This window comes from Pogona vitticeps, chromosome 1 (genome assembly GCF_051106095.1).
Source record: "Pogona vitticeps strain Pit_001003342236 chromosome 1, PviZW2.1, whole genome shotgun sequence".
NCBI lineage: Eukaryota > Metazoa > Chordata > Lepidosauria > Squamata > Agamidae > Pogona > Pogona vitticeps.
In genome coordinates this window covers 64,529,755-64,556,050 of record NC_135783.1, presented here as the reverse complement: position 1 = coordinate 64,556,050, position 26,296 = coordinate 64,529,755, and the positions used below count along the sequence as shown (strand labels likewise).

Sequence of the window (26,296 nt, the reverse complement as noted above, 5' to 3'; positions counted from 1 at the left end):
GCCTTCTCGGCAGTGGTCCTTTGCCTTTGGAACAACTTGCCAGTGGAGATCCGCCTGGCTCCCTCTCTGGGTGTTTTCAGGACAAACTTAAAACCTGGCTATTTGGGCAGGCTTTTTCTCCTGCCATATCTTATTTTCTTGTACTTTTGCCGTCCTGGATTTATAATATATGTTTATTGGTTTTTTTTTGTTTTGTTTTGTTTTTTAAATTTGTAAACCACCCAGAGTGGACCTTTGGTCTAGATGGACGGGATAGAAATCAAATCAAATCAAATCAAATAATCAATCAATCAATGTGGCATCTCTAGAAGCTCTACGGGTTACTTCCCAAATGACATTTCAGCTGCATTCCTATATATACATTTTTAAGAGTTAAGTCTCCTTGAACACAGTGGGACATAGCCCTGAATTTGCACTATCAGAAGATTCTGGAGCACGCAACAGGAACTGTATATGTGTGAGTCCCTGATGTGTGCACACAGTTACTAATGCCACCACTACAAATGAAGTCTGTATCTTTTTTGACATAATGATTGGTCCTCAACTTCGAAAACTATCTGTCTGTGTCTTTTTAAAAGGTTGTTCATTTTAAAACAAGTGCCACTTGATGGCAGTGTTGCATTCTACATACAAGAGGAATTGCTGATACATTTTTGAGAAAGTCAGTATTTTGTATTCTCGAAGGCTGTTTGGATGTGTTTTTAAGGTTTTTCTTCCTAACGTTTTGCCAGTCTCTGTGGCCGGCATCTTCAGAGGACAGGAGTCAGACCTGAGCATAGACAGAGTGCTGACTCTTGTCCTCTAAAGATGCTGGCCACAGAGACTGGCAAAACACTAGGAAGAAAAACACAGCTAAACAGCCCGAAAAACCTACAACAACCAAGTCAATATTTTGTTGGGAAATAAATGCCCAATGAGTCACAACACTCTAAAAGCTGACTGAGACCCACAGAGCAAATTCCAAAGAAACTTTCTCTTTAAATAAAATGCAGCAACTTAAGAGTTTGGTGGCACCTTAAAAATTAAGCTCAGAATCCTATTGTGTAACACTATGCATGTAAGATCAGTCATGTGAGTGGTTTTTGCCTTTTGATAGCCACCTGCTATACATTCAGGTGTATGACTGAGTACCCAACCAGTTGTGCAACATGGGCATATCAGAGCATCTAGGGGACCACCAGCAATGTCACTAACACTACTTGCACAGTTTATGGTTTATGCTGAATGATACCAATAGGGCTCTGGCCTAAAGCTTTTATTTGATATAAAGTTTTGTGAGTTATATCAGTATCTATGTGAGCAATGATGAGGGTTTTTCATTGTGTACATGTCACACATAGTTTTTGCTGCTTTGTTTGGAGCTGGAATTAGCAGTAGTGCATCATGAGCAAGGTTATATAGTAGGATTTTCTGATTGTCAATCTTTTTCCTCCAAGGTGTGAAAGAGTGAGGCTAGCCAAATAGAATGTAATAGAGTGGGTGGAGCTAGCAAGCCTATTTGGGTTCTCCACTCACTGCAGGAGAGCTACAACATGTGGAGGGAGACAGTGGTGATACCACATGGATATGGTGCTGGGGGGGATCTAGGCATAACATGCATTAAAATCAAAACAACAAAGGGAAACAAAGTCTTATGGCACTTAATTAATACTGTAGCTTTATTTTAGTATGAACTTCATATGCCCAGAGTACAATATTAAAGCCACAGACCTCTGTTCAAATGGCTGTGAGTGAGACAGAGTGAAAATAAAATAAAATAAATCTTTTCCTGAAAGCAGAAACAACTACTTTAGCACCTTGGAGAGCAACGTTCAGACAGCTGTGCAGTCTAGCTCACTCATGTAATAACTCTTAACATTACCAAGATGTATAATAGCTGGTAACAGCTATCTGAAAAGGTATGACCTGGGTAAAAAATCAACAGTCATACAGTATTTTGTATCCCAGCTGAACCAACTGAGGTTTTAAATATTTTCAGTACACAGTTGCCACACCAGGTGTAAGTTGGACAAAGCACAGTTGGCTGCAGTTGCTACCTGAATATCAGACCCAGGATTTTTCAAGGGTCACTGTTGTATTTAGGTTAGATTGAATTTAAGGACTAGTTTTTCTTCTGATAATGAACTTTTCCCTCTAGATTAACTTTCAGTTTGTTTGCTGTTATCCAGACTTGTTACTGTGTTGAGGTGCTAACAGATCAGCGGCTTCTCTGGAATCTGATGAAAAGGAGGTATATTTATTTACTTGGTTTACTTTTGGATTGACCTTCTGCTGAATGAACACTCGGTAGTGGTATACAAATAAGAATAACAAAAAGAGTAAAATGCATAAACTTCACAAATTTGAACAATACCAATGTGAGAAACAGATATAAAACTATTAGAGGGCGCTTCATGATCCAATGCTATTCTGCTGGCAAGGAGTACCTTTGCCCAGATTTAAGCAAGTCTAACTATAATCCCCTTCATGGATTGCTGCCTTGTTGTGGCGAAGGAGCTTGAGTAATTCAGAGAAGCTATGGGCCATGCTGCGCAGGGACACCCAAGACAAACAGGTCATAGTGGAGAGTTCTGACTAAATGTGATCCACCTGGAGCTGGAACTGGCAAGCCACTCCAGTATCTTTGCCAAGAATATCCCATGAACAGAAACAAAAGGCTAAAAGATATGACGCTGGAAGATGAGCCACTCAGGTCGGAAGGCGTCCAAGATGCTACTGAGGAAGAGCGGAGGACAAGTATAAGTAGCTCCAGAGCTAATGAAATGGATGGGCCAAAGCCGAAAGGATGCTCAGCTGCAGACGTTCCTGGAAGTGAAAGAAAAGTCCAATGCTGCAAAGAAAAATACTGCATAGGAACCTGGAATGTAAGATCTATGAACCTTGGTAAGCTGGATGTGGTCAAACAGAAGATGGCAAGAATAAACATTGATATCCTGGACATCAGTGAACTAAAATAGATGGGAATGGGTGAATTCAATTCAGACAATTACCATATCTACTATTGTGGGAATCCCATAAAAGAAATGGAGTAGCCCTCATAGTCAACAAAAGAGTGGGAAAAGCTGTACTGGGATATAATCTCAAAACTGATAGAAGGATTTAAATACAAATCCAAGGCAGACCTTTCAACATCACAGTAATCCAAGTTTATTCACCAACTACCAATGCTGAGGAGGCTGAAACTGACCAATTCTATGAAGACTTTTTAAACCTTCTAGAACTGACACCAAAGAAAGATGTTCTTCTCATTATAGGGGATTGGAATGCTAAAGTAGGGAGTCAAGAGATAAAAGGAACAACAGGAACGTTTGGCCTCGGAGATCAAAATGAAGCAGGGCAAAGGCTAATAGAGTTTTGTCAAGAGAACAAGCTGATCATCACAAACACTGTTTTCCAATGACACAAGAGGTGACTCTACACATGGACATCACCAGATGGACAATACCGAAATCAGATTAATTATATTCTCTGCAGCCAAAGATGGAGAAGCTCTATAAAGTCAGCAAAAAACAGATCTGGAGCTGATTGTGGCTCTGATCATCAGCTTCTCATAGCAAAATCCAAGCAAAATTCAAGAAACTAGGAAAAACCACTGGGCTAGTCAGGTATGATCTAAACCAACTCCCTTATGAATACAACAGTGGGAGTACAGAACAAATTTAAGGAACTAGACCTGGTAGACAGAGTGCCCAAAGAACTGTGGATGGAGGCTGGTAACATTGTACAGGAGGCAGCAACAAAAACATGCTAAAGAAAAGGAAATGTAAGAAACCAAAGTGACTGTCCAAGGAGGTCTTACAAAGAGCAGATAAGAGAAGGGAAACCAAATGCAAGGGAGATAGGGAAAGTTACAGAAAACTGAATGCAGACTTCCAAAGAATTACAAGGAGAGACAAGAGGGCCTTCTTAAATGAACAGTGCAAAGATACAGAGGGAAATAATAGAAAGGGGAAAAACAGAGATCTGTTCAAGAAAATTGGAGCTATTAAAGGAACCTTTTGTGCAAAGATGGCCATGATAAAGGACAAAAATGGTAGGGACGTCACAGAAGCAGAAGACATCAAGAAAAGGCAGCAAGAATAAACAGAGGAATTATACCAGAAAGATCTGGATATCCCAGACAACCCAGATAGTGTGGTTGCTGACCTTGAGCCAGACATCCTGGTGAGTGAAGTCAAGTGGGTCTTAGAGAGCTTGTCTAATAACAAGGCCAGTGGAGGTGATGGCATTCCAGTTGAACTATTAAAAATCTTAAAATACTATGCTGTTTAGGTGCTATACTCAATATGCCAGCAAGTTTGGAAAATCCTACAGTGGCCAGAGGATTGGAAAAGACCAGTCTACATCCCAATCCCAAAGAAGGGCAGAGCCAAAGAATGCTCCAACTACAGTACAATTGCACGCATTTCACACGCTAGCAAGGTTATGCTCAAAATCCTACAAGGTAGGCTTCAGCAATATGTGGACCGAGAACTCCAAGAAGTACAAGCTGGATTTTGAAGGGGCAAAGGAACTAGAGACCAGATTGCTAACATGTGCTGGAATATGGAGAAAGACAAAGAGTTCCAGAAAAATATCTACTTCTGCTTCATTGACTATGCAAAAGTCATTGACTGTGTGGACCACAGCAAACTATGGCAAGTCCTTAAAGAAGTGGGGGTGCCTGGCCACATTATCTATTTCCTGAGAAATCTATACGTGGGACAGGAAGCAACAGTAAGGACTGGATATAGAACAACTGATAGGTTCAAAATTGAGTATGACGAGGCTGTATCTTGTCTCTCTGTTTATTTAACTTATATGCGGAATACATCATGCGAAAGGTCGGACTGGAGGAATCCCAAGCCGGAATTAAGATTGCTGGAAGAAATATCTATAACCTCAAATATGCAGATGATGCCACTCTGATGGCAGAATGTGAAGAGGAAGTAAGAACCTCTTAATGAAGGTGAAAGAGGAGAGCGCAAAAAATGGTCTGACACTCAACATCAAAAAAACTAAGATCATGGCCACTGGTCCCATCACCTCCTGGGAAATAGAAGGGGAAGATATGGAGGCAGTGACAGATTTTACTTTCTTGGGCTCCATGATCACTGCAGATGTTGACAGCAGCCACGAAATTAAAAGATGCCTGCTTTTTGGGAGGAAAGCCATGACAAACCTAGACAGCATCTTAAAAAGCAGAGACATCACCTTGCCGACAAAAGTCCGCATAGTCAAACCTATGGTTTTTCCAATAGTGATGTATGGAAGCGGGTGCTGGACTATAAAGAAGGGATGACTGCTGAAGAATTGATGCCTTTGAATTGTGGTGCTGGAGGAGGATCTTGAGAGTCCCTTGGACTGCAAGGAGATCAAACCTATCAGTTCTAAAAGAAATCAACCCTGAGTGCCAGATCCTGGAGCTGACGCTCTAATACTTTGGCCATCTCATGAGAAGAGAAGACTCCCTGGAAAAGACCCTGGTTTTGGGAAAGTGTGAAGGCAAGAGGAGAAGAGGAGGACAGAGGATGAGATGGTTGGACAGTGTCATCGAAGCTACCAACATGAATTTGACTGAATTCCGAGAGTCAGTGGAAGACAGGAGGCATGCTCTGATCCATGGGGTCACGAAGAGTTGGACATGACTTAATGACTAAACAACAACAACATAAATGCATACACTTACACCCATTGTCACATTTAATCAAGTTTTAATCAATCCCTCTTTGTCACTGCAGCTTATATTGGAAATCATTTTAAAATGATAATTAGCTATATCATAGGTAAATCTTAACCTGTGGTCTGCAGACCCCCGGGGGACTGTGATGTCCTCACAACGGGTCCACAAAGAACTGATGCTGTTGATCAGGGTGCATCCTGTTCAAAGCAAAATGAAGGTTCTTCCAGTCATCTTAAAAAGTGTCACCATTATAGAAAGGCACATCTGTCAATGAGACCCTTCATTAGAAACTTTAAATAAATATTTGATGAACTTCAGGGTTTTAAATCTTAAGTTAAGTCTTGGTAGTCCGCGGCAACAAAAGCTACTTAAAAAGGGGGTCCATGGTTAAGAAAAGTTTAAGAACTGCTGAGTTATATAAATACTGTAGCAATGCTTCTGTGTCTAAACTAAATTGTGTCCATTTCACGAAACATTTATACTCATTGCTATTGCCTATGAGAGCAAAGACCATTCAATAATCAGAATTTTTTCTAATCTGCTCAAGATAGTCTTACCTTCTTACTTCCATCTTTTTTCCCTCAACACAAAAAAGTATATTACCTGCATTGTGCATATCCAGCTCACAACCACTCTCCCCAAAATTTGGGGTGGATGCGCCTCTCCTGTTTGGTTCATGAAGGACCAGAATGTACTGAACATTGGTTCCCGTAGAAGATAAAACATTTCCCTATTGATAAATGAATTGCATGTATCAGGTTGCGATTTGGCAACTGATTTCAAATGCTGGGAAGATGTTTTAAGTTTGTTACCATAACACTTGTTTTACCAACTGTCAGCAAAGGAAAAACATATGTGGTGTTTAAAAGCAGGCATGTATGACAGAGAGATGAAATCAGTGTTATTTGTTATGCAGACTGGGGGACAATACATCTTAATAATAATAAATTCAAGGCTTTGATTTAGCTTGCAAACCAATATTTGGAGCTACAGGCCAGTGCATCTTTATAATTCTATCTTATTTGATTTCCTCCTTGAGTGTTGAAACTGCTGCTTACTAAAACTGTTATTTACAAAATCCCTCAGGCAGAGTACTTCTTTTTATTTAACAATCTGGTATCTCAGATGTCTTCTCCAAATAATGGAAATACACAAATGGGATCTACAACAATATGTTGCAGACTGAAATGCTCCTGTTCTTCATGTCTGACAGAGAGCCAGTCATTCCACTTTTCACAATATTTTGCTTGCCCATTCACGTGTCACAACAGATATTCAATGTGCTGTGGCCAATGAGAATGCTCATTTCTCACCTGGCTAGGTAGGCAGGGGTATTCTCCTCATACAGAAGGGTTTTCTGAAATGGTTTGTGGATTTGTTTTTGTTTTGTTTTGTTTTTGTAGTTTTACAAACAATATTCTAGTGTTTTGGCAATAGAAATATGGTGCTAAATTATGGACTATAATATCCAGGAGGACAAAAATATGCCCAGATAGCTATAGAAAGCAGGATGTGCAAAGTGGATCTCTGAAAACACATGCAGAATGCTGCAGCTACAGCACAAACATCATTTGAGCCACCTACAATTGAAAGGAAAGATTGGCCAGCCATGTAGCACATTTAGCAGCCAACAGATGGACCTGAAGAATAATGCATAGATTCTCAAGCAATGTTAATTGCCCACCTGGCCAAAACAAACACAGATGGGAAGATCTTTTTTGTTAATTTTTATGGCTGCACCACACCCTGAAATGAGAAAACTCGAGATATGTGCATTATCATTGTCATGAGACTGAAGGAGAATGGGACTTGTAGCCAGAGATTAAAGGAAAATGGGAATTGTAGTCAATGAGAAAGAGAGAAAATGGAGTCTAATGGTTGTTGTGGGTTTTTCGGGCTCTGTCCTCTGAAGATGCTGGCCACAGAGACTGGCGAAATGTTAGGAAGAACAACCTTCAGAACACGGCCAAAGAGCCCGAAAAACCCACAACAACAATTAGATCTCGGCCGTGAAAGCCTTCATAAATAAAATGGAGTCTGTTAGGTTTTAATAGTGAAAGGAAGCCATGGGAATATGAGAAATGCAGAGAGGTTGTTTTTCTTAATTTATAGCCAGCCTGGCAAAGCGTGAATCCTGATAAGCATACAAGGATGGGGAGGAGCAGAGAGCACAGACCCATCAAATTCTTTACTAACTGGAATGGAGGTAAACCACCTGCATCTTCATGAGAACTATGGGTGGAACGGACAGTTATGCCTCTTTGAGTTGATTGGTTTATGGTCAAGAAGGAGGAGGTCTGGGTAATGTAGAAAATGGATGATGGGTTATGCGGGAGAGCTTCTATTAGATTCTTGTTCAATTCTGTTCTATTCGAGATCCATGATGATGGATTGATGGTTTGAGTATGTGCTTGGAGGAGAAAGAGAATGTAAGTAAGGGAAAGAAGGAGGAGGGGCTAGCCCACCTTAGTCCAGTTTAGTGTTTGTCATTTTTAATGGGAATTAGATTTAACTGAGTATTCTTTTGAACATATTCTTTATTCTATGCTTAAGCAAAAACAAGCTGTTTCTGTAAAACTATACATTTTCTTAATAAAAAATTAATCATAAAAATCTTCAACAGGGTTTGGCTATATCCAGAGGAGTGGTAACCGCCACTGACTAGCTACCAGAAAAGTTCTAATTAACTCAGCTGTTGTGAGTTCTAAGGAACTACAAATCCCATGTGTTTGTACCTGAAAGTACTGGGTAAAAGTAAAGTGTTCTTTTAAGGTCAGACTTATTCTAGGTACACAGGCTACACACTGCTGGAGGTTGAGAACTTGCCCCAGCATAAAGTTGGTAGATTTGTGGCTGAGGAATTCCCTGACCAAAGGATCCATGCTCTTTAGAGAGATTCGGTCCTGACAATCATTATTGACTAGCAGCTAAGACAAGCATAGATATGAAGTCTGAGAGACTTTTGAAAATTGTATGGTTTCCCCAAAGCTGATGATATAATTTTTTTGTATGCAGGTAATTTTTTTTGTCTATGTGTAGATGGTTGCTGAAGATAATGACTTGGAGAATTAGGTTGCTAATAGTATATAGAAATTTCACAATTGCTTTAACAAAGAAGGATGAGATGGCTGAAGAGGTATCCAAGGAAATTAAATGAATAAAAGCTATTACAAAAAACATTTTCAAATGCACTTAGAGCTGCTAAGCTATAATGATTTAGTTAAATTTCAAACCCTTCAGAAATTTCAAGGTTTTAAGTAGATCAAACCAGTGAGAACATTATGAATCTCATCCGGATCACTTCAGATGCTATTTTAGATACTAGAAATAAAACCAAATGAAGTTAAAACAGTAGTCTATATAACATTCTCATTTTTTGTAAGTAGTAAAAATATTTATAATAATTAATTATAATTCATTTAAATTATTCTTCATAGCTGTAGATATCAATGTGGTGGACACAGGCATAATTAAAACTAAACAATAAAGCTACATCAACATCATCTAACCATGGCCTGCATCCAACTATGCCTGTCCACTAATGGGCTGCAGGCTGCTTATGGAATGGATTCCTCTTTCCACTGCAGCTCCCCGTGTGTTCCGCAAATCTCCTCTGTGTGTTTGGGAAGGGGGATTTTCTGAAATAAATACAGCAGTACCACGAGCAGCACAAGCCTCAATACAAGCAAATAAAGAGATGTAGGTGACAAAACAAGTTACAGAAGGGCTACAACTTCAGAACCCTGTAAGTGCAGGCCAGCGTGTCCCCCACAATGAGGCGATAACTGCAGAGATGATGACAGAACAAAGCAAAGTTGGTCATGTGCCATGGTTGGAACGGACTAAGGACAAATGTGTAGACTTCATGATGGTGGCATGTGAATATAAGCAAAGGGGAACACACAGGGACAACTGCAATAGCTATGGCAAACAATGGCACATCATGGGGGGCAGGGTTGTTCATCCAAGGTGCAAAAGGAGTCCAAGCCTCTGTGGTGAGAGGTTGCTAGGAAGCTGTCACACCCATCAGGGATGGGGACTCATGACTCAGACCCATTAGTCTAAGTTGTATTGTCAAGTCCTTATAGGCCCACCCTACCCTACTTACTAGCACCACCACCATTTTAAAAGGCAGCAGACCCAACTTCCATCCCCGGAACCAGCCTGATGCATTTGCCCATGCATGTGGCGGCCAGCTGATAGGCCAGCACATGCCCAGAGACAGAAGGCTTCCCTTCCAGTCCCACTGTCTGTGTAGGCCTGGAAGTGTCATGAGTTCAGCCGAAGAAGATCTGGAATCTGAGGGGTTAATTACAGCTGAGGAAAGTGCTGGGCAATCAGAATCGCAGACAGCTGAATCACCACCAGATTCTCCTTCCCCAGTAGTCAGAGTGAGGGATAAGCTTCGGCAAAGACTCATGACACGAAGGCCCGAGGCTCACATGAATGCTTCCCATAGGAATATCAGCTCAACCAGCCCTGAGTTTTAGCAGGATGAAGTGTTTAGATGACTGCTGCTGCTATAAAATCTGCACCCAGAGGCTTGGAAGCTTGTGGAGGTGACAAGTCAACACCCTGGCTTGCATCCATGCTCCTGCTTATCTTGGACCTTGTTTTCTGGACCCTTGGCTTTGGACTCTGACTTCTGACTACTGTTTGTGTTTTGGCTTTGGCATTTTGGTATCTGCTTTGCATCTTCTGGACTTCTGATATTGGACTGGCTTATTGGATTTTTGCCTGTTGAAACCCCTGGGAATGTGACAGGGAGGCAGTACAGTGGCGGTGACAGGTATGGGGATTGTGGAGAGGGGCTCTTACTTTTCCTCAGGGTGATGGCAGCCATTTTCAGAGGCAAGAGGCCCAGGTTCCCTTCCAAGAGCCAAGGGCCTGCTGCCTCCATTACTCACCCATCACCCAGCTGATAGGCAGGCTTGCAGACAGGCAAGGAGCCACTTGGGAAAGGAAGTCTTACCAGCAGGTAGAGTGGGGTGCAGGGGGTGGTGGGGATCACTGGGGTGGTCAGGCCTGCTCAGCTTCTCTTCCAGGCCTGCTGTCTGCATCATGGAGGAGGGTCACAGAGGGGGCAGGGGATCTCAGGTGGGTTAGGGGGCTCAGGGTGCAATACTTGTCTTGCCCTGGGTGCTGGCAATCCACACTATACCACAGATGGCAAAATACTGTGACTTCACCTGGGGTCCAAAGATGAGAGGAAGTAAGCAGTAACACAGAAAGTAACAAAGCAGGGAAATAATTCAGTGGTACACTGAAGTGGCAGCGAAAGTCAGGAATGCAGCAGTGGAAAACCAACTTATAGAGGTCCTCACTTATCAAGGGCTATCTGTTCTGTCTAAAAAACTGCTCACTCTAAGTCCAGTTTTAAGACAAAGAACTGTGAGAAAGAGAACAGGTGTCTAAAACCTAGTCATTAACATTTAGCATCTGGACAGCAGACTGGCCATGGATTTCCTCTTCTGAGCTGAGCTGAATTTTTCTTTCATCATGGTTTCTGAGGTTGCATCTATATACGCAAATTACATATGCATTTCATTCTAATCTACTCTCTTTTTTGAGAGCATAACCTCTTTTAGGTTGTAAAATCAAATTCATTTCAGAATTTAGAGCAAGGCCCACAGGCCACCACCAGCCCGCCTTGCAGTTTTATCTGGCCTGTTCCCTTCAGCCTGTGTGTGCACACACGAGGGCAGGTGGGCAGGGGGCATGTGTATCTGTGCATGCAGAGGGCATGTGGTGTGTGCATGTATGCATGTGCATGCGGCTGCATGTACACATGCACACATATTCCTGTTCCTTCCGCCCTCAAAAATGTTGAAAATATCCAGTGTGGCCCTCACGTTGAAGACCCCTGATTTAGAGGAATGAGTCAGGAAGAAAGAGAAAAAAAATGCATCATCAGTGTGTATATGCTACTGTCAAAATGTGCAATGAATCCACATTCAGATTAAATTAATCAGATTAATGTTCTGTAGGAAACTAACAGAAAAATTCCATTATATAAAATCAAGGAAATACTGGTTAAAGGTGCTGTGTTCTTACCAGCATAAGCCCAAAAGTCTTTGTAATGCCCTCCCAAACGACTTCCGAATGGCGCCAACGTTACTGACATTTCAGCACCAGGTTAAAACCATCCTGTTCCTGAAGTTCTTTAATTGAAGGTTTTAATTGTAATTAATAAGTCATGGATCTAGATTGTTTTTATAGATTATTTTTGCTTTTGTAGCATAGATTGGTTTTTAGTGTCTGTTTTTAACTGAACTGTTTTAATTGATGTTGGAAGCCGCCCGGAGATTCTTGAAGAGTGCAGGCATCATGACAGATGGATAGATAGATGAGAACTGGATGGAAATGCCAGTATCTCAAATTATAATGAAAGTAGACATAAATTTGTAGATGTTTATAATAAACTGACCTATATGAGTTATTTGTGCTGAATGTGGAGGGAAGGCAAAAATAAAATGATTATAGACACCAATTGCTGTTGTCATGCATAATCCTTAAAGCTACCTTAAAATGTTCTTATATCTAATTATGTTTAAATAGGACAGATATTTTCTTTCTGAATTACCTTAACGTCATAAATAAAAATGCCCAAACGCTCTGATATTTCTATCTGATTGATTTCAGTAGTACTCAGGCACAGAATTGTTTTGAATAGATTACTGTTGGCATGGCAACAGAAATCTGAAGGCAAAGTCTAGGCCTTTGCTCATAAGGGAAGAACACGTTTTGTTACACACACTGCCTAATCTGTTCTTTACTCTTCTAATCCGTCTCTTTCCTCATTTTCATATCCTTCTGAAGGTTGGACGTCCTTATAGCTATTTTGACTTTGAATGTAGTAGCACTGAACAATGATGATATGCCACATCCAATCCAGCCCTCAAACTACGATGCTCTTCTCCTTCCTGCAATTCTCCCTCCATTTATTTACCTTGAATGCTCAGCTGTAACAGTCTGTATTTTTCCTTTCTCATTATGTAACCAAAATATTTTATCTTTTTGCATTGCTTTTCCTGAGTTTTGTGAGTTTTATTCATGCATCATAACACTTCTTCATTGGTCAGCCTCTGAAACCAACATATTCTTCGCATCCTGTGATAAATCCACGTATCAAAGGGCAGCATACTCATCAAACTGCTGTGTGCATAAGTGCAGTCACGGAAGCAGCTACCACAAAGTACAGAGGTCTACCTGCACGCCTGTTCATACACATGGTTGTATGAGTGAGCACACAACGAGACTGCTTTACATTGCGGCAGTTGCCTTCATGTGTGTTGTATTTAGACCAAAATGTAGTGCAATGGTTCTATCTTTCTTATAGTAGCCTGTGCTATGTTACATTACTAATTTATGTTGGTATACCTTTTTCTGATAAACACATAACTTATCATTAAATTCCAGAAGAATGGTTAAGCTCCAATTGACTGTGTGACAAACCCAGACCTACTAGGATATGCCACACGTTAACTAAGCTGCCACCAACCATTCCCTATAAGAAGTCACACAGACCAGGGATGGATTTTTAAACAAATAAAAGAACAAGGTTTATTTACATAACACACAGGGAAAATAAAAGGATCAAGTGAATAAGATACAGTAACGTGGCTTAGTCTCAATCATACATACACACAGTTTGGTTCACACAGAACACTTAACTTGAAGCACAGACCCTGAACCTATCAGTTCTGGCTAACCAACAGACACCTGAACCTATCAGGTTGGTACTGACTGACACACAGTAGTACCCTGTCTGACACACAGACTCCCACTCAAGCTTCTTCTCTCAGCTCTCCTCCAGCTTCTCCCCACACGCTCCACCTATATATACAGTACAGCCCCTCCTCCTGATGTCCCGCCTTCCACTCCCCATAGGATGGAACTTTCCCTCCAAACCCATGACAGACAGGTAACATCAGTGCTGTATGTAACAGACTGAAATGGGGATTTTCCAGCCTCTGATCATTGAGTTGTGAGAATATTTAAATATGAATCAGTTAAAGCAGTGGAGCTTTATTTAAGACATGGACAGATGCAAATATGTTGGACAGCTCTTACTTGCCCAGCAGTATGACAGGTCATGCCATGTCACAAATTAATTTCTACCCCACTTTTCTCCCAGTAGAGGAACCCAGTGTACTCGTCTAACTCTTCTTCTCTTTCCTCACTTTCTACATAAAGTATCTTTTAAACTATTTTAAAACAGCCATTAAAATAGGGGAGAAGGACGGGGCAGAACTTTCTGTGCCATGGGAACTGCAAAGCATTAGGTAATGGCTGTTTTTGGAAAAGCAACCTCTAAAGAGACTAATGAGCAGAGAAACTACTGTCCCCTAATGCTTTGCAATTCCCATGGTGCTTAGAAAACTCTACTCATGTCCTTCTCCATATTTTAATGGCTGGCACCGCAGATAAAGCCTTGGCAAAGACTCGATGTGTATCCTGAAACTCCTCTGAGAACTTAGGTTTTTATTTATATCTGTTTTGGCTAAAGTTACCAGAATTCTAGCAAGGGAAAGTCAAAGCCCTCATTTATATCCCCAGCATATATACATTCGAGAGGAGCAAGATCTGGACATAAAGTCATCTGGAGAGGCCTTTTTGTTCTGTCGCGTGTTCTTCCATGGTCTTCCAGAATAGGGCCTTTAGCACTGTGGTGGCCCTTGCTATGCAGAAGACAAATTTGATATGGAGTTACAATTTTAATTTTAGACATATGTTGTAAGCTAATATATTATAGAGGCTTTCTCTATATAGGCCAACACAGCATGTATCTGATGGACTACATAATACTATATGCTAATTGCATACTTGTATATACTGTACTCTGTATTTGTGCATGTTTTATTACTGCTGTAGATTGCTTTGAAAATCAGATATAACTAAATCATACTTTGCTATGGCATATCAAGCATAACTATGAAGTTTTGTTGTTGGCCAATGAGCCACTGCTGTGCAAACAGACTCTGGACCACTGCAAAAGCATGGCCATCAAAGTTCTAGGCTAAACCCAATGATATGCTCAATTTGCCAGTCTTCATGGAATTACCATGTAAGTCTTCACTTTACATTAACAAAGCCCTGGAGTGCCCTCCCACAAATACATTTGTGGTATTACCACTGATCACAATCTAGCAAGCAGTAAACATACATTTGTTTCAGCAGCCTATAAGGGGTATATACAATTGTTTGGGGATTTAAATGGCCTTTTATTTTTATACATTTATTGTAACTGTTCTTGTCCTGTTGTCTTTAATTACTGTTGTTGACAGAGTTAGCAGAATTTTACCAGGTTTTTCCCAGGTGGTGATAACCAGCAGAGTTCCCAGTGAAGTGCAGACACAGTCAGCAAACACTCTTGTAGCAGAAACACTTGGTTTATATGCAGAATATTTACAGATATTTACAGCTTCAGTCCTTGTTCTATACACAGCAGTTTCACAGTCACAGAGCCTTAAATCAGTGTCATAATAATCATATACCATATAGTCAGTCCATTCAGCCAGAGTTCCACTCTCCAAGCACGTAGGTATGGCTTCCTCTGAACTCTCAGGCACGGCTCCACGGCTACAGCACTTCACGACGACAGTAACACAAAGCAAAAACCCATCAACAGCCCACCAACAACCCACAATGTTGTGTTCTAGTTCTCTACCTATATACTAGAGTTAGCCAATCATATTCACCCTTCTGGCACATTCTAACACAGCTGTTTATGATTGTGCTTAGGTTTCCTTTGCAGTGCTGGTCCTTGTAAATACTTACATCTTGGTACTAAATTGCATTTAACAATTTTAGGTTTATCCAAACCCTGTCAGTTGTTTACATTTTGTTATTTTGTCAACTGTCTTGTGCTGTTTTTAAAGTAGAACAATGACCCAGATGCTCCTAATCACTCTGTGACTTTGTGTGAAGAATCTACACAAGTATACACAATCTGTCATCAGAGATTCTTGTGGTTTAAACTGCAGACATACTGGCAAATCTAAAAGCATAATTCTTCTGACAATATAATGTGCATTTTCATGGGGTAAGTGGGTGGTATGGTTAAAATGACATGAAAGGCTTTCTATCCCAAGATCTAAATGGCTATAATAAATGGAATTACCTCATCTGCAGTTTCTTCTAAACCTTCATCCAGGCTGGCATCTTCTGCAGCCGGCTGGTAATTAAAAAGAGAAAAATAAATATTATGAAGAGACTGAACAAATCTGAATAACGAAACTTCACAGAGAATATATATATTTTAAAAAAACAATATCTGATATATTATTATGCATAGTTTTAAAACCTTATTGTCAACCAATTTTATTTGGTACATGGTGACAGAATCAGTGACTGATAACAGTAGTATTAGTAAAGGACAAAAATGAGAGGGACCTAATAGAAGCAGAAGACATCAAGAAGAGGTGGCAAGAATATAGAGGAATTATACCAGAAAGATCTGGATGTCCCGGACAACCCAGATAATGTGGTTGCTGATCTTGAGCCAGACATCCTGGAGAGTGAGGTCAAGCGGGCCTTAGAAAGCATGGCTAACAACAAGGCCAGTGGAAGTGATGGTATTCCAGTTGAACTATTTAAAATCTTAAAAGATGATGCTGTTAAGGTGCTACACTCAATATGCCAGCAAGTTTGGAAAACTCAGCAATGGCCAGAGGATTGGAAAAGATCAGTCTACATCCCAATGCCAAAGTAGGGCAGTGCCAAAGAAGGCTCCAACTACCGTACAGTTGCATTTATTTCACATGCTAGCAAGGTTAGGCTCAAAATCCTACAAGGTAGGCTTCAGCAGTATGTGGACAGAGAACTCCCAGAAGTACAAGCTGGATTTCGAAGGGGCAGAGGAACTAGAGACCAAATTGCTAACATGCGCTGGATGATGGAGAAAGCCAGAGAGTTCCAAAAAAGCCTTTGCAGAAGCCTTTGACTTTGCGGACCACAGCAAACTATGGCAAATTCTTAAAGAAATGGGAGTGCCTGACTACCTTACCTATCTCTTGAGAAATCTATATGTGGGACAGGAAGCAACTGTTAGTACTGGATGTGGAACAACTGATTGGTTCAAAATTGGGAAAGGAGTACGACAAGGTTGTATATTGTCTCCTTGCTTATTTAACTTATATGCAGAATACATCGTGCAGAAGGCTGGACTGGAGGAACCCCAAGCCGGAATTCAGATTGCCGGAAGAAATATTCTCTGATATGCAGATGATACCACTCTGATGGCAGAAGGTGAGGAGGAATTAAAGAACCTTGTAATGAGGGTAAAAGAGGAGAGTGCAAAAAACGGCCTGAAGCTCAACATCAAAAAAACTAAGATCATGGCCACTGGTCCCATCACCTCCTGGCAAATAGAAGGAGAAGTATTGGAGGCAGTGACAGATTTTACTTTTGTGGGCTCCATGATCACTGCAGATGGTGACAACAGCCATGAAATTAAAAGATGCCTGCTTCTTGAGAGGAAAATGATGACAAACTTAGACAGCATCTTAAAAAGCAAGGACATCACCTTGCTGAGAAGGGTCCACATAGTCAAAGCTATGGTTTTTCCAGTAGCGATGTATGAAAGTGAGAGCTGGACCATAAAGAAGGCTGACCACCAAAAAATTTGTGCTTTTGAATTGTAGTGCTGGAGGAGACTTTTGCGAGTCCCTTGGACTGCAAAGAGAACAAACATATCCATTCTAAAGGAAATCAACCCTTAGTGCTCACTAGAAGGACAGATCCTGAAGCTGAGGCTCCAATACTTTGGCCATCTCATGAGAAGACTCCCTGGAAAAGACTCTGGTGTTGGGAAAGTGTGAAGAGAAGAGAAGGGGACAAGGTGGTTGGACAGTGTCATCGAAGCGACCAACATGAATCTGACCAAATTCCAGGAGGCAGTGGAAGACAGGAGGGCCTGGCATGCTCTGGTCCATAGGGTCACAAAGAGTCGGACACGACTAAACAATAACATCTTGCCCTTCTAACAATATAGACAAAAATTTATGAGGGTATAACTTTGTTTGTTTTTCTAATACTTCAGTTCATGGAAATCCACTACTCTAAGCAGTCGTACAAACAGAAATCAGCATACAACATACATCGATCCCATTTTATCTTCATAAAATTTGGCAGGTGACACTGATTAGCATGAGAGATTATGGTAATTGGCCCACAATCTACTAGCAGTTTTCGTGGCTATGTAGAGTTAAAAGCAAACAAAAGCAAGCCTCTTTGGTCCACAGTACTTCATCACAGTGAGTCTTACCATTGAGTAATTGATAAAGTAAAAACAATGACTCATGGGATTGCAGTAGGTATCTAAGGGTATCATTTTCTGGATTGCAATCATGTGCATCCTGATTGGAATCCAGAAAATGATAAATATGTATAACTCCCATTGATTTCAAGGGAAGCGAAGAATTCTTCCTACCAAATTCAAGTGAACATTAAAATAGATAATCTTCTCTGGATTATGTCCATTCTGTATTCCCACATATGCCCAAATCTAGGAATGCGAAGGCATAGCTAAATACTTGTGAGACTATTATGAATAATAAAGGGTATTATGTTCATGCCAATGTGACATAATATTGGAATAAATGTGCCAGGCATTACACCCAGCAACAAGGAATTGGATTATGGAAATGCATAATCAGCCGTGTATCACTGGCATAACTGACTGAGCAATGCACCAGTGGAAGTGCTTCAGAGATACCATTCCATCTCAGTTCTAGCACAAGTACCATGCATACAACCTGAAGTAGCATATGTGTAGTAGGATTTTGGGCAAAGTATACCATGCTATATGTAACCTTGATAAGATACATGAGGCGACCCTAAATGCACTTAACTGGAAGTAAGTCACTGAATTTGTGGATCTTACTTCGGAGTGGAGTCATCTAAGCTTATTTTGTATAATTTATATATTTATTCAATAAAATATTCAAATCAGATGAAATAAACAAAAAAAATCAAAGAGAAAGCAGTAAGAAAGTTTGACCTTAAGCATCTTTACTCTGAAATCCTATCATTTTTTGTGGGAATCGCTTCTCCACTGAGTACAATGAATGGTTTGCTTTTATTATGCACAAGCATGAGTGAATAAGTAAGAACAGACTTGCGCAATTAACATTAAAAGATTATGAATAATTTTTTTTGAAAAGACGTCAAAACAGACTGCATTTTGTAAAGCTGGAAAAACAACAAAATCTTTCTCTGAGGAAAAACAAAGAACATAAGACACAGCCAGCTAGTTCTAGATATAGCTCATACCATTTGGACTTAAAATTTAACAACCCGGCTTTTCTTAAGCCCAGTTCTGTTGCTTAGTTATAGTACACTTCAAAGAATTCTGTATTGAAGAAGTGAAGTTCTCTCACTACAAATTAGGGTTGCAAATTCATGCTGCATTGTACACAGATACCCAGCATACAAACAATAATGTATCTCTTGCCTGTGAGACACAGTTGCAAAACACTACACTCAAACAGGACTCTCACAAAGTTTTACAATTTGTAGGCACTCTTGATACTACAGTATAACCCCAAATACTGTTCTGCTAAGGATGCAAGAATTTATTAGTGGATGCATTAACTGACAAAAAATAATTTTGAAGGAGCCTTGTATGTTTTGTTTAACATATTTAGACATTGTTTATACTGATTGTTTATACATGCACATGAACCCACATAACAGTGCATGTATGACTTCATCTTTAAAAAGGCCATTTTCCCATTTCTTTTAGAAAAAGCAATGCCTCTTCTAATATGGGGCTTCTTACAAAACATTGGTGCAGGAAGAAAGCACCGTCTTAAAAGCGGCACTTTCTTAGTGTGTAAAAAAAGGTGGCACCTTCCATAGAACATTTATTTAAAGGGCACCCAGATACAAAGTGTGCATTCTTTTAGCAGTACATTTCTAAAATGCTACACATTTATGTAGTGTAAAAATTCAAATCATGCAAATGTATTATGATGGCCAATTTTTTTTTACAAAGACAGATAATATTGTGAATAGTGAAAGCCCTCCAAACATGCATGCTCATCTCTTTTCCCTCTGTTTTGAATCCTATGTTATTTAACATCTACATGAAAGCACTGACAGAGATTATCTGAAATTTTGGGGTTCAGTGTCACCAGTAAGTCAATGAAACCCAACTCTACCTTTCCTTGCCACCTAAATCCAAGGATATTACTTCAGCTCTAGATCAGTGTTTGGATTCAGTACTGGATGAGGGTAAATACATTGAAACATAATCCAGACAAGACAGAGGTGGCTCCTAGCAGTCAAAAGGCAGATCAAGGAATAGGTATGCAGCCGGTACTGGACAGAATTACACTCCCATCGAAAAAACAATTATGCAGCTTGAGAGTACTCCTGGATTCATCCCTGAACCTGGATGCCCAGATCTCAGCAGTGGCCCTGAGTGCATTTGCACAATAAAAACTAGTGCACCAGCTACATCCATTTCTTGACAGGTCTGACCTGGCCACTGTGATACATGCTGTAGTTATTGCCCAGCTGGACTACTGTAACACACTCTATGGGAGGCTGCCAATGGAAAGTGTCAAGAAACATCAGCGGGTCCAAATTGCAGCAGCCAGTCTGGCCCTATCTTTGCTGTCCTTCTGCAAGCAGGTGAAGACCTTTCTCTTCAGGCCTTCCCTCAGTAACCAGCTACAGTGGTGCCTCGCTAGACGATGATAATCTGTTCCACTGAAATCGCTGTTTAGCGAAATCATTGTCTAGCGAAAAGCATTTCTCCATTGGAATGCATTGAAACCTGTATAATGCGTTCCAGTGGGGAAGAATCGTCGTTGTCTAGCGAAGATCGGCCATAGGAAAGCCTCTTTGCGAACCGCCCATCAGCTGTTTAAATCACTGTCTTGCAAAGCATAGGTCCCAAAAACACCTGTTTGCAAGCACGGAGGGAGCTGTCAAAATCGTCGTCTAGCGAAAATCAGTTTGCGAAGCAGGGACCAAAAATTGTCCAGCAGAATTCCCCCATAGGAATCACTGTTTTGCGAATCGCTATAGCGATCGCAAAAAGCCAATGTCTAGTAAAAAAACCTGTCATGTGGGGTAACTGTCTAGCGAGGCACCACTGTACTTGTGTGCGATTTTAAATAGATTGCTATGCATTACTACTTTGACTAGATTTTCAGTAGTATTTGTGTTTTCCATTTTGTGTTTTCCATTTCTCAGAGTGACTTTTCTTTTTGTATACTTATTGACCTGTTAATGTTGTAAGATGTTTTCAAGTTTAAATGCTATCTTTCATTGTTGTAAGCTGTTTGGGGTCCTTTTCAAGGAGAAATGAGGGGTAAAAATATTTTAAATAAAAAATAAATAAGTTACATGCCATTTGCTGCTGAATCTTATATCATAAAAACGAAGCAACCAGTTCAGCCTCTGAAGACATAAGCCCCCTTGTTGCTATTGACAGATTGTGCCAAATGCAAAAAGACAACACGCTGGGACAAAAATATTGAGCTGTGGGAAGAGAGGCATTTTCACTTCATTGAACTCCAAGAGGCACTTGGGAAGCAACAGCTCTCAGCATTTTTGAGATCTTTCATCACTTTTGACACAAACACCCACTCTTATCTCCTTAGATGTGACAAGTCAAAAGTCTGCCATGCCCTAGAACCCTGTCCCACAGTTCTTTTTCCCCCTTATTCATACTGCCCTTCAATGAATTGGATAGCTTGCTTACACAATATTTGTAGACACACAGAGAGAAAACTCCAAAAGAGTTCTTACTGTTATCAACAGCCATGTTGTTCCTCTCATTTTGTAACCCTTCTTTTCTCCATAAAAGGACCCAAGCCAACTTAACATCATTTTAAAGGATAGCTAAAAAGAGTAAATTATTCAAATATTAAAAAGAAGTAAATAAACATTCGGTGTTAAAAAGTGTGGTGCTGGAGGAGACTCTTGCGAGTCCCTTGGACTGCAAGGAGAACAAACCAATCCATTCTAAAGGAAATCAACCCTGAGTGCTCACTGGGAGGACAGATCCTGAAGCTGAGGCTCCAATACTTTGACCATCTCATGAGAAGACTCCCTGGAAAAGACTCTGATGTTGGGAAAGTGTGAAAGCAAGAGAAGGAGATGACAGAGGACAAGATGGTTGGACAGTGTCATCAAAGCTACCAACATGAATCTGACCAAACTCCGGGAGGCAGTGGAAGACAGGAGGGCCTGACGTGCTCTGGTCCATGGGGTCATAAAGAGTCAAACATGACTTAACAACTAAACAACAAATAAAGTGTTAAACAAAAGTATTATGTGTATATTTACTGTTTTTAGCTTTTTAATGTTGTCTTTTTAATGATGTAAGCTGTGTTGGGACCTTTTTAAGGAGAAAAGTGGGGTATAAAATATTATAAATAATGAATAAAACAGATTAGTTTAGTCAGAAACACACACAAAATCATATCAACAAAGAAGGAGTAAAATCTGCACCTTTCACGTGCTATTACTTTCTTCTCCTTATAGTATATACAGTGGTGCCTTGCTTAGCGATGTTAATCGGTGCAGCAAAAAATCGCTGCTAAGCGATTTCATCACTAAGCAATTTTTTAAAGGCCATAGAAATGCATTAAAACACATTTAATGCGTTCCTATGGGCTTAAAAACTAACCTTATGCAAAAATCCTCCATTGCGGCGGCCATTTTCGGTGCCTCTAAAGCGAGGCAAAACGGCGGGTGGCCATTTTGTTTACCCGGTGGCCATTTTGGAACCACCGATCAGCTGGCCGAAAATGGGGGCTTTGCGATCATCGCTTCCCTGCGATCATCGCAAAGTGAAATTTCCGCATAGGGGCCATCGCAAAGCGATCACTCTTGCAATGGCAAAAAGTCCATCGCAAAGCTATTTCATCGCTATACGGAGCGATCACTATGCGAGGCACCACTGTATTTGTTTGTTTGTTTGTATGAGTTTTAGGACATCTTTCTTCCAGGGATGGATCTCACTGAGGAAATGGCATATGTGATTTTGCCTATGGAAATACAACGATACCCCAAAACACAAAATCGCTAGTATAAATATTGAGACCAACTGTTGCATAAGAGTATGCAAGGTTTTGAGTTCTTTGGAACACTACATCGATGGTTCAAAAATAAGGAGGAAGAGAGTGGATTTGATTGTTCTGGGATCTGATGTGTGCTTGTGAGCTAAGACCTAAAGGACTTCATTTGTACAGATCCTTGTCACTCTTATGTTTGCTCCCACACACACACACACACACACAGAGCAAATCTTTCACTCCAAATAAAGTTTTGATGGAGTTCATGATACCTTTTCTGTGAATGCTCTCTGCAATCATGCTCTCGATACTCTGTCTGGGATTCTATATATCATAAATGGTGATTCTAGTCTAGACCCTAGGTTCCCAACCTTTGTTACTCAGATGTTTTTGAACTGCAACTCCCAGAAACCCCAGCCAGCACAGTTTGTGGTGAAGGCTTCTGGGAGTTGCAGTCCACAACTCCTGAGTAAGCCAAGGTTGAGAACCAGTGGTCTAGACCAGTGGTTCTTAACCTTTGTTACTCGGATGCTTTTGAACTGCAACTCCCAGAAACCCCAGTCAGGACAGCTGGTGGTGAAGGCTTCTGGGAGTTGCAGTCCAAAACTCCTGAGTAACCCAAGGTTAAGAACCAGTGGTCTAGACCAGTGGTTCTTAACCTTTGTTACTCAGATGCTTTTGAACTGCAACTCCCAGAAACCCCAGTCAGCACAGCAGGTGGTGAAGGCTTCTGGGAGTTGCAGTCCAAAACACTTGAGTAACCCAAGGTTAAGCACCAGTGGTCTAGACAACAAAGCATATGTACAAATACAAAGAATATACAGAGGTGTCTTGTAATGGTGCATGCTACAATAGTGTACCTTCATGAAGTTCTAATTAAAAAAAAACCACAGAGCTTCTTCCAAGGGCTCTCATTTTCTCATCAAAAGAACCTTGGGCCCTACAATTGAACAACAACTAAAAGCTGCAACCCTGTGCTCTTCTTATTTCTAAGGCAGCAAATAATAGTTAAATAGAATATCTTATTTCTTTTCAAAGGTTTATTTTATGCCAACAGGGATGTCTGCAAATTTATTCAACCAGTTAACAAATTAACTTATTAAAATTTGTACTATTAAATAGGATGGTAACCTACTTACTAGCGTCAGAACAATGATGATAGCCAGTGGAAATGCTACATTTTCTAAGGCTGGTGACAACTCACTTGAGTCATTCAAGGTAAGAATGAGTCATGTAAAAGAACATTTTGGGACACTTAGGCTGCCATCCTATTTCCTCCATAGTGTTGTCATTACATTTGTCTGGATAGTTGTTGAATAAGAGCATTTTAATCTTATGATTCTCAAATCACTTGTACAACATTCTCACTAAAACTGCAATCTATGTAGCTTTACTTGCCCACTGAATACAATGTGATTTATAACTATAGGGCAGGTAGGCTAAGTGCTTTATTATACGCCTGTTCTCAGAGTTAACGATGTTACAAACCTCAGACCCATCCATCCCCTTTGGGAACATTGCATCTACTGTACAAGGCATCTACTAGTAGTTCCACAGTACGTAATGATGTTCTAGCATGGACCTACATGACTTGTGACTCATCAAGACAACATGCCAGTTTATACAATATCCAGGATTAATAAATCTCTTGTTCTTGTCAGCTTGGAAACTGCAAAACTTATGTGTTTATTTATATTTGTATGAGACACTTTATAGGCAAAACTGAATGCCTGATGACCCTCATGTTTCTGTATGGATAATGATGGCCTATGTTCCTTGAAGCTCACAGTTAGTGAAAGGAAGATGTGATCCTTAATTATACTTGTTACTTCAGTACCTGCTACTTTGTTCTTTATAAGTCTCATAGAGCATAAGTTGCTCTTGTGTTTTGATTGTCATTTGTAATAGAATGCATATAAGAATTCAGTGTACCTTCTTCCCCTGCAATGTAAAATCTCCATGTTAATTAAGAAACAACTCCTCTTGGGTTCAATGGGACTAACTTTCTCAGGAGTGCATTCAGGATTACAGTTTTAATTAAATATTTATATGAAACCATGTAAAGAAATACCATTATTACTAGGCTTCTTTGTCAAATTGCATGCTTACTGAATATTGACAGTGAGTAAAGGGGAGGGGAAAATACTGTATACCTTCGAAATTAGTATTTAACCATTCAAGCTAGGGTTATTATTACTTTTACAGACACTATTATTTCAGTTATAAGAAGCTGACCTATTCTTTTAAAACTGTTGCACTGAAGATATTAATATTCAATCCCTCTGAAATATAATTTATGATCACCAACAAACACGTCATTTTTACATAATGAAAACAAAATTTCATGTTATTAAATTAAAGAGACTACTGTATTTCACATAGACTATTAAACAGTTATCAGACCATTCAACTGAATGCACTGCTTTGATACAGACTTTTATTTTTACAGAGGTACCAAAACACAAAAACAGTATTTATCTAAATTTAAAAGGTGGCTTTTAAAAAAAACCCCACTACTTGGTGTTTTACAGGGAGGAAAGAATAGTTGTTGAACAAAGAAATTAAACTGTAGATCTGGTTCTTTACTACACAAGTTCATGATTTTCACTCTTAAGGCATGGTATGATTTATAGCTCTCTGGAAGACCAAGGAAACACCACACCTGCACGACAGCTGTCTGTTCACCCTTTTGGATGTTGCAGAACCCAAGGAGAGAAAAAAGATAGAAAGCCCAGCCAGAGGAGAAATGCACATCTGTACAGATGGGCTAAGGAGCTATGTTTCTGCACAAATCCTAGAACTGCAGCTAATAAAGTTAGACCACTGAAACATGATCCTTCTGTGGTTCCACTTTAGTGCAAGAGAAAATAACTTCAGAAATTCTTTTGGACCACAACTCTCACAACCAGTACCTATGGCCACGTTGGCTGGATATTCAGGGAGTTGTGGTGTGAAAAGTAAAAGTAACATTTCCAAGCTCTGAAGGTTTTGAGTTTGGGAAAAGACCATTCTTTTCTGTGGTTATTATTATGGGCTGTCAAGTCGAAACCAACTTATGGCGACCCGTTCAAGGTAAGTGAGATATCTGAGGAGTGGTTTTACTAGATCCACACAACCCCTGTGAGTTTCCATGGCTTAGGGCATATTCGAACCCATGTCTCCTGAGTCAAGTACGTCACTCTAGTCACTACACCACAGTGTATTCTGCCAGGATATTAAATCCCCCCCCCCGCCTTCTTCCAGCAGCTCTGCAGCAACCTTCAAAAGCTACCTCCGGTGAACCTCACCGCTGTCCGCGGCCCCGGGAGAGCCGGGAAAGCAAACTTTCCGGAATGCGCATCTTGCGCTGCTCCTCCCGCTTGCCTCGACTGCTCGGCAGAAGAACGAACCCCAGGGTCTGTTCCGGAGCTAGAACAGGCTGAAGCTGCCCGCCTCGGCGGCAGGGACCTGAGGCGCCTTCCGAGAGAGCCCAGATGACCGACCCCATGGGATGCTCCCGGAACCAAGCGTCCTGAAAGCGCGGCTAGAAGTCACGCCGAGCTGCCTCCCCCTTCCTTCCTTCCTTCCTTCTCCCCACTTTCGCGCAAGAGCAACAAGT

At 40.5% G+C, this 26,296-nt stretch overlaps 1 protein-coding gene across 1 annotated transcript in view; it reads right to left on the bottom strand.

Moving 5' to 3' along the window:
* Nucleotides 1–26,296, bottom strand: part of RPS6KA2 (ribosomal protein S6 kinase A2) — a 279,999-nt gene that overhangs the window by 253,289 nt on the left and 414 nt on the right. Inside the window, exon 2 of the mRNA XM_072994259.2 lies at nucleotides 15,786–15,839. Coding sequence (XP_072850360.2) covers nucleotides 15,786–15,839 — 54 coding nt within the window. The remainder of the gene's footprint in view (nucleotides 1–15,785; nucleotides 15,840–26,296) is intronic.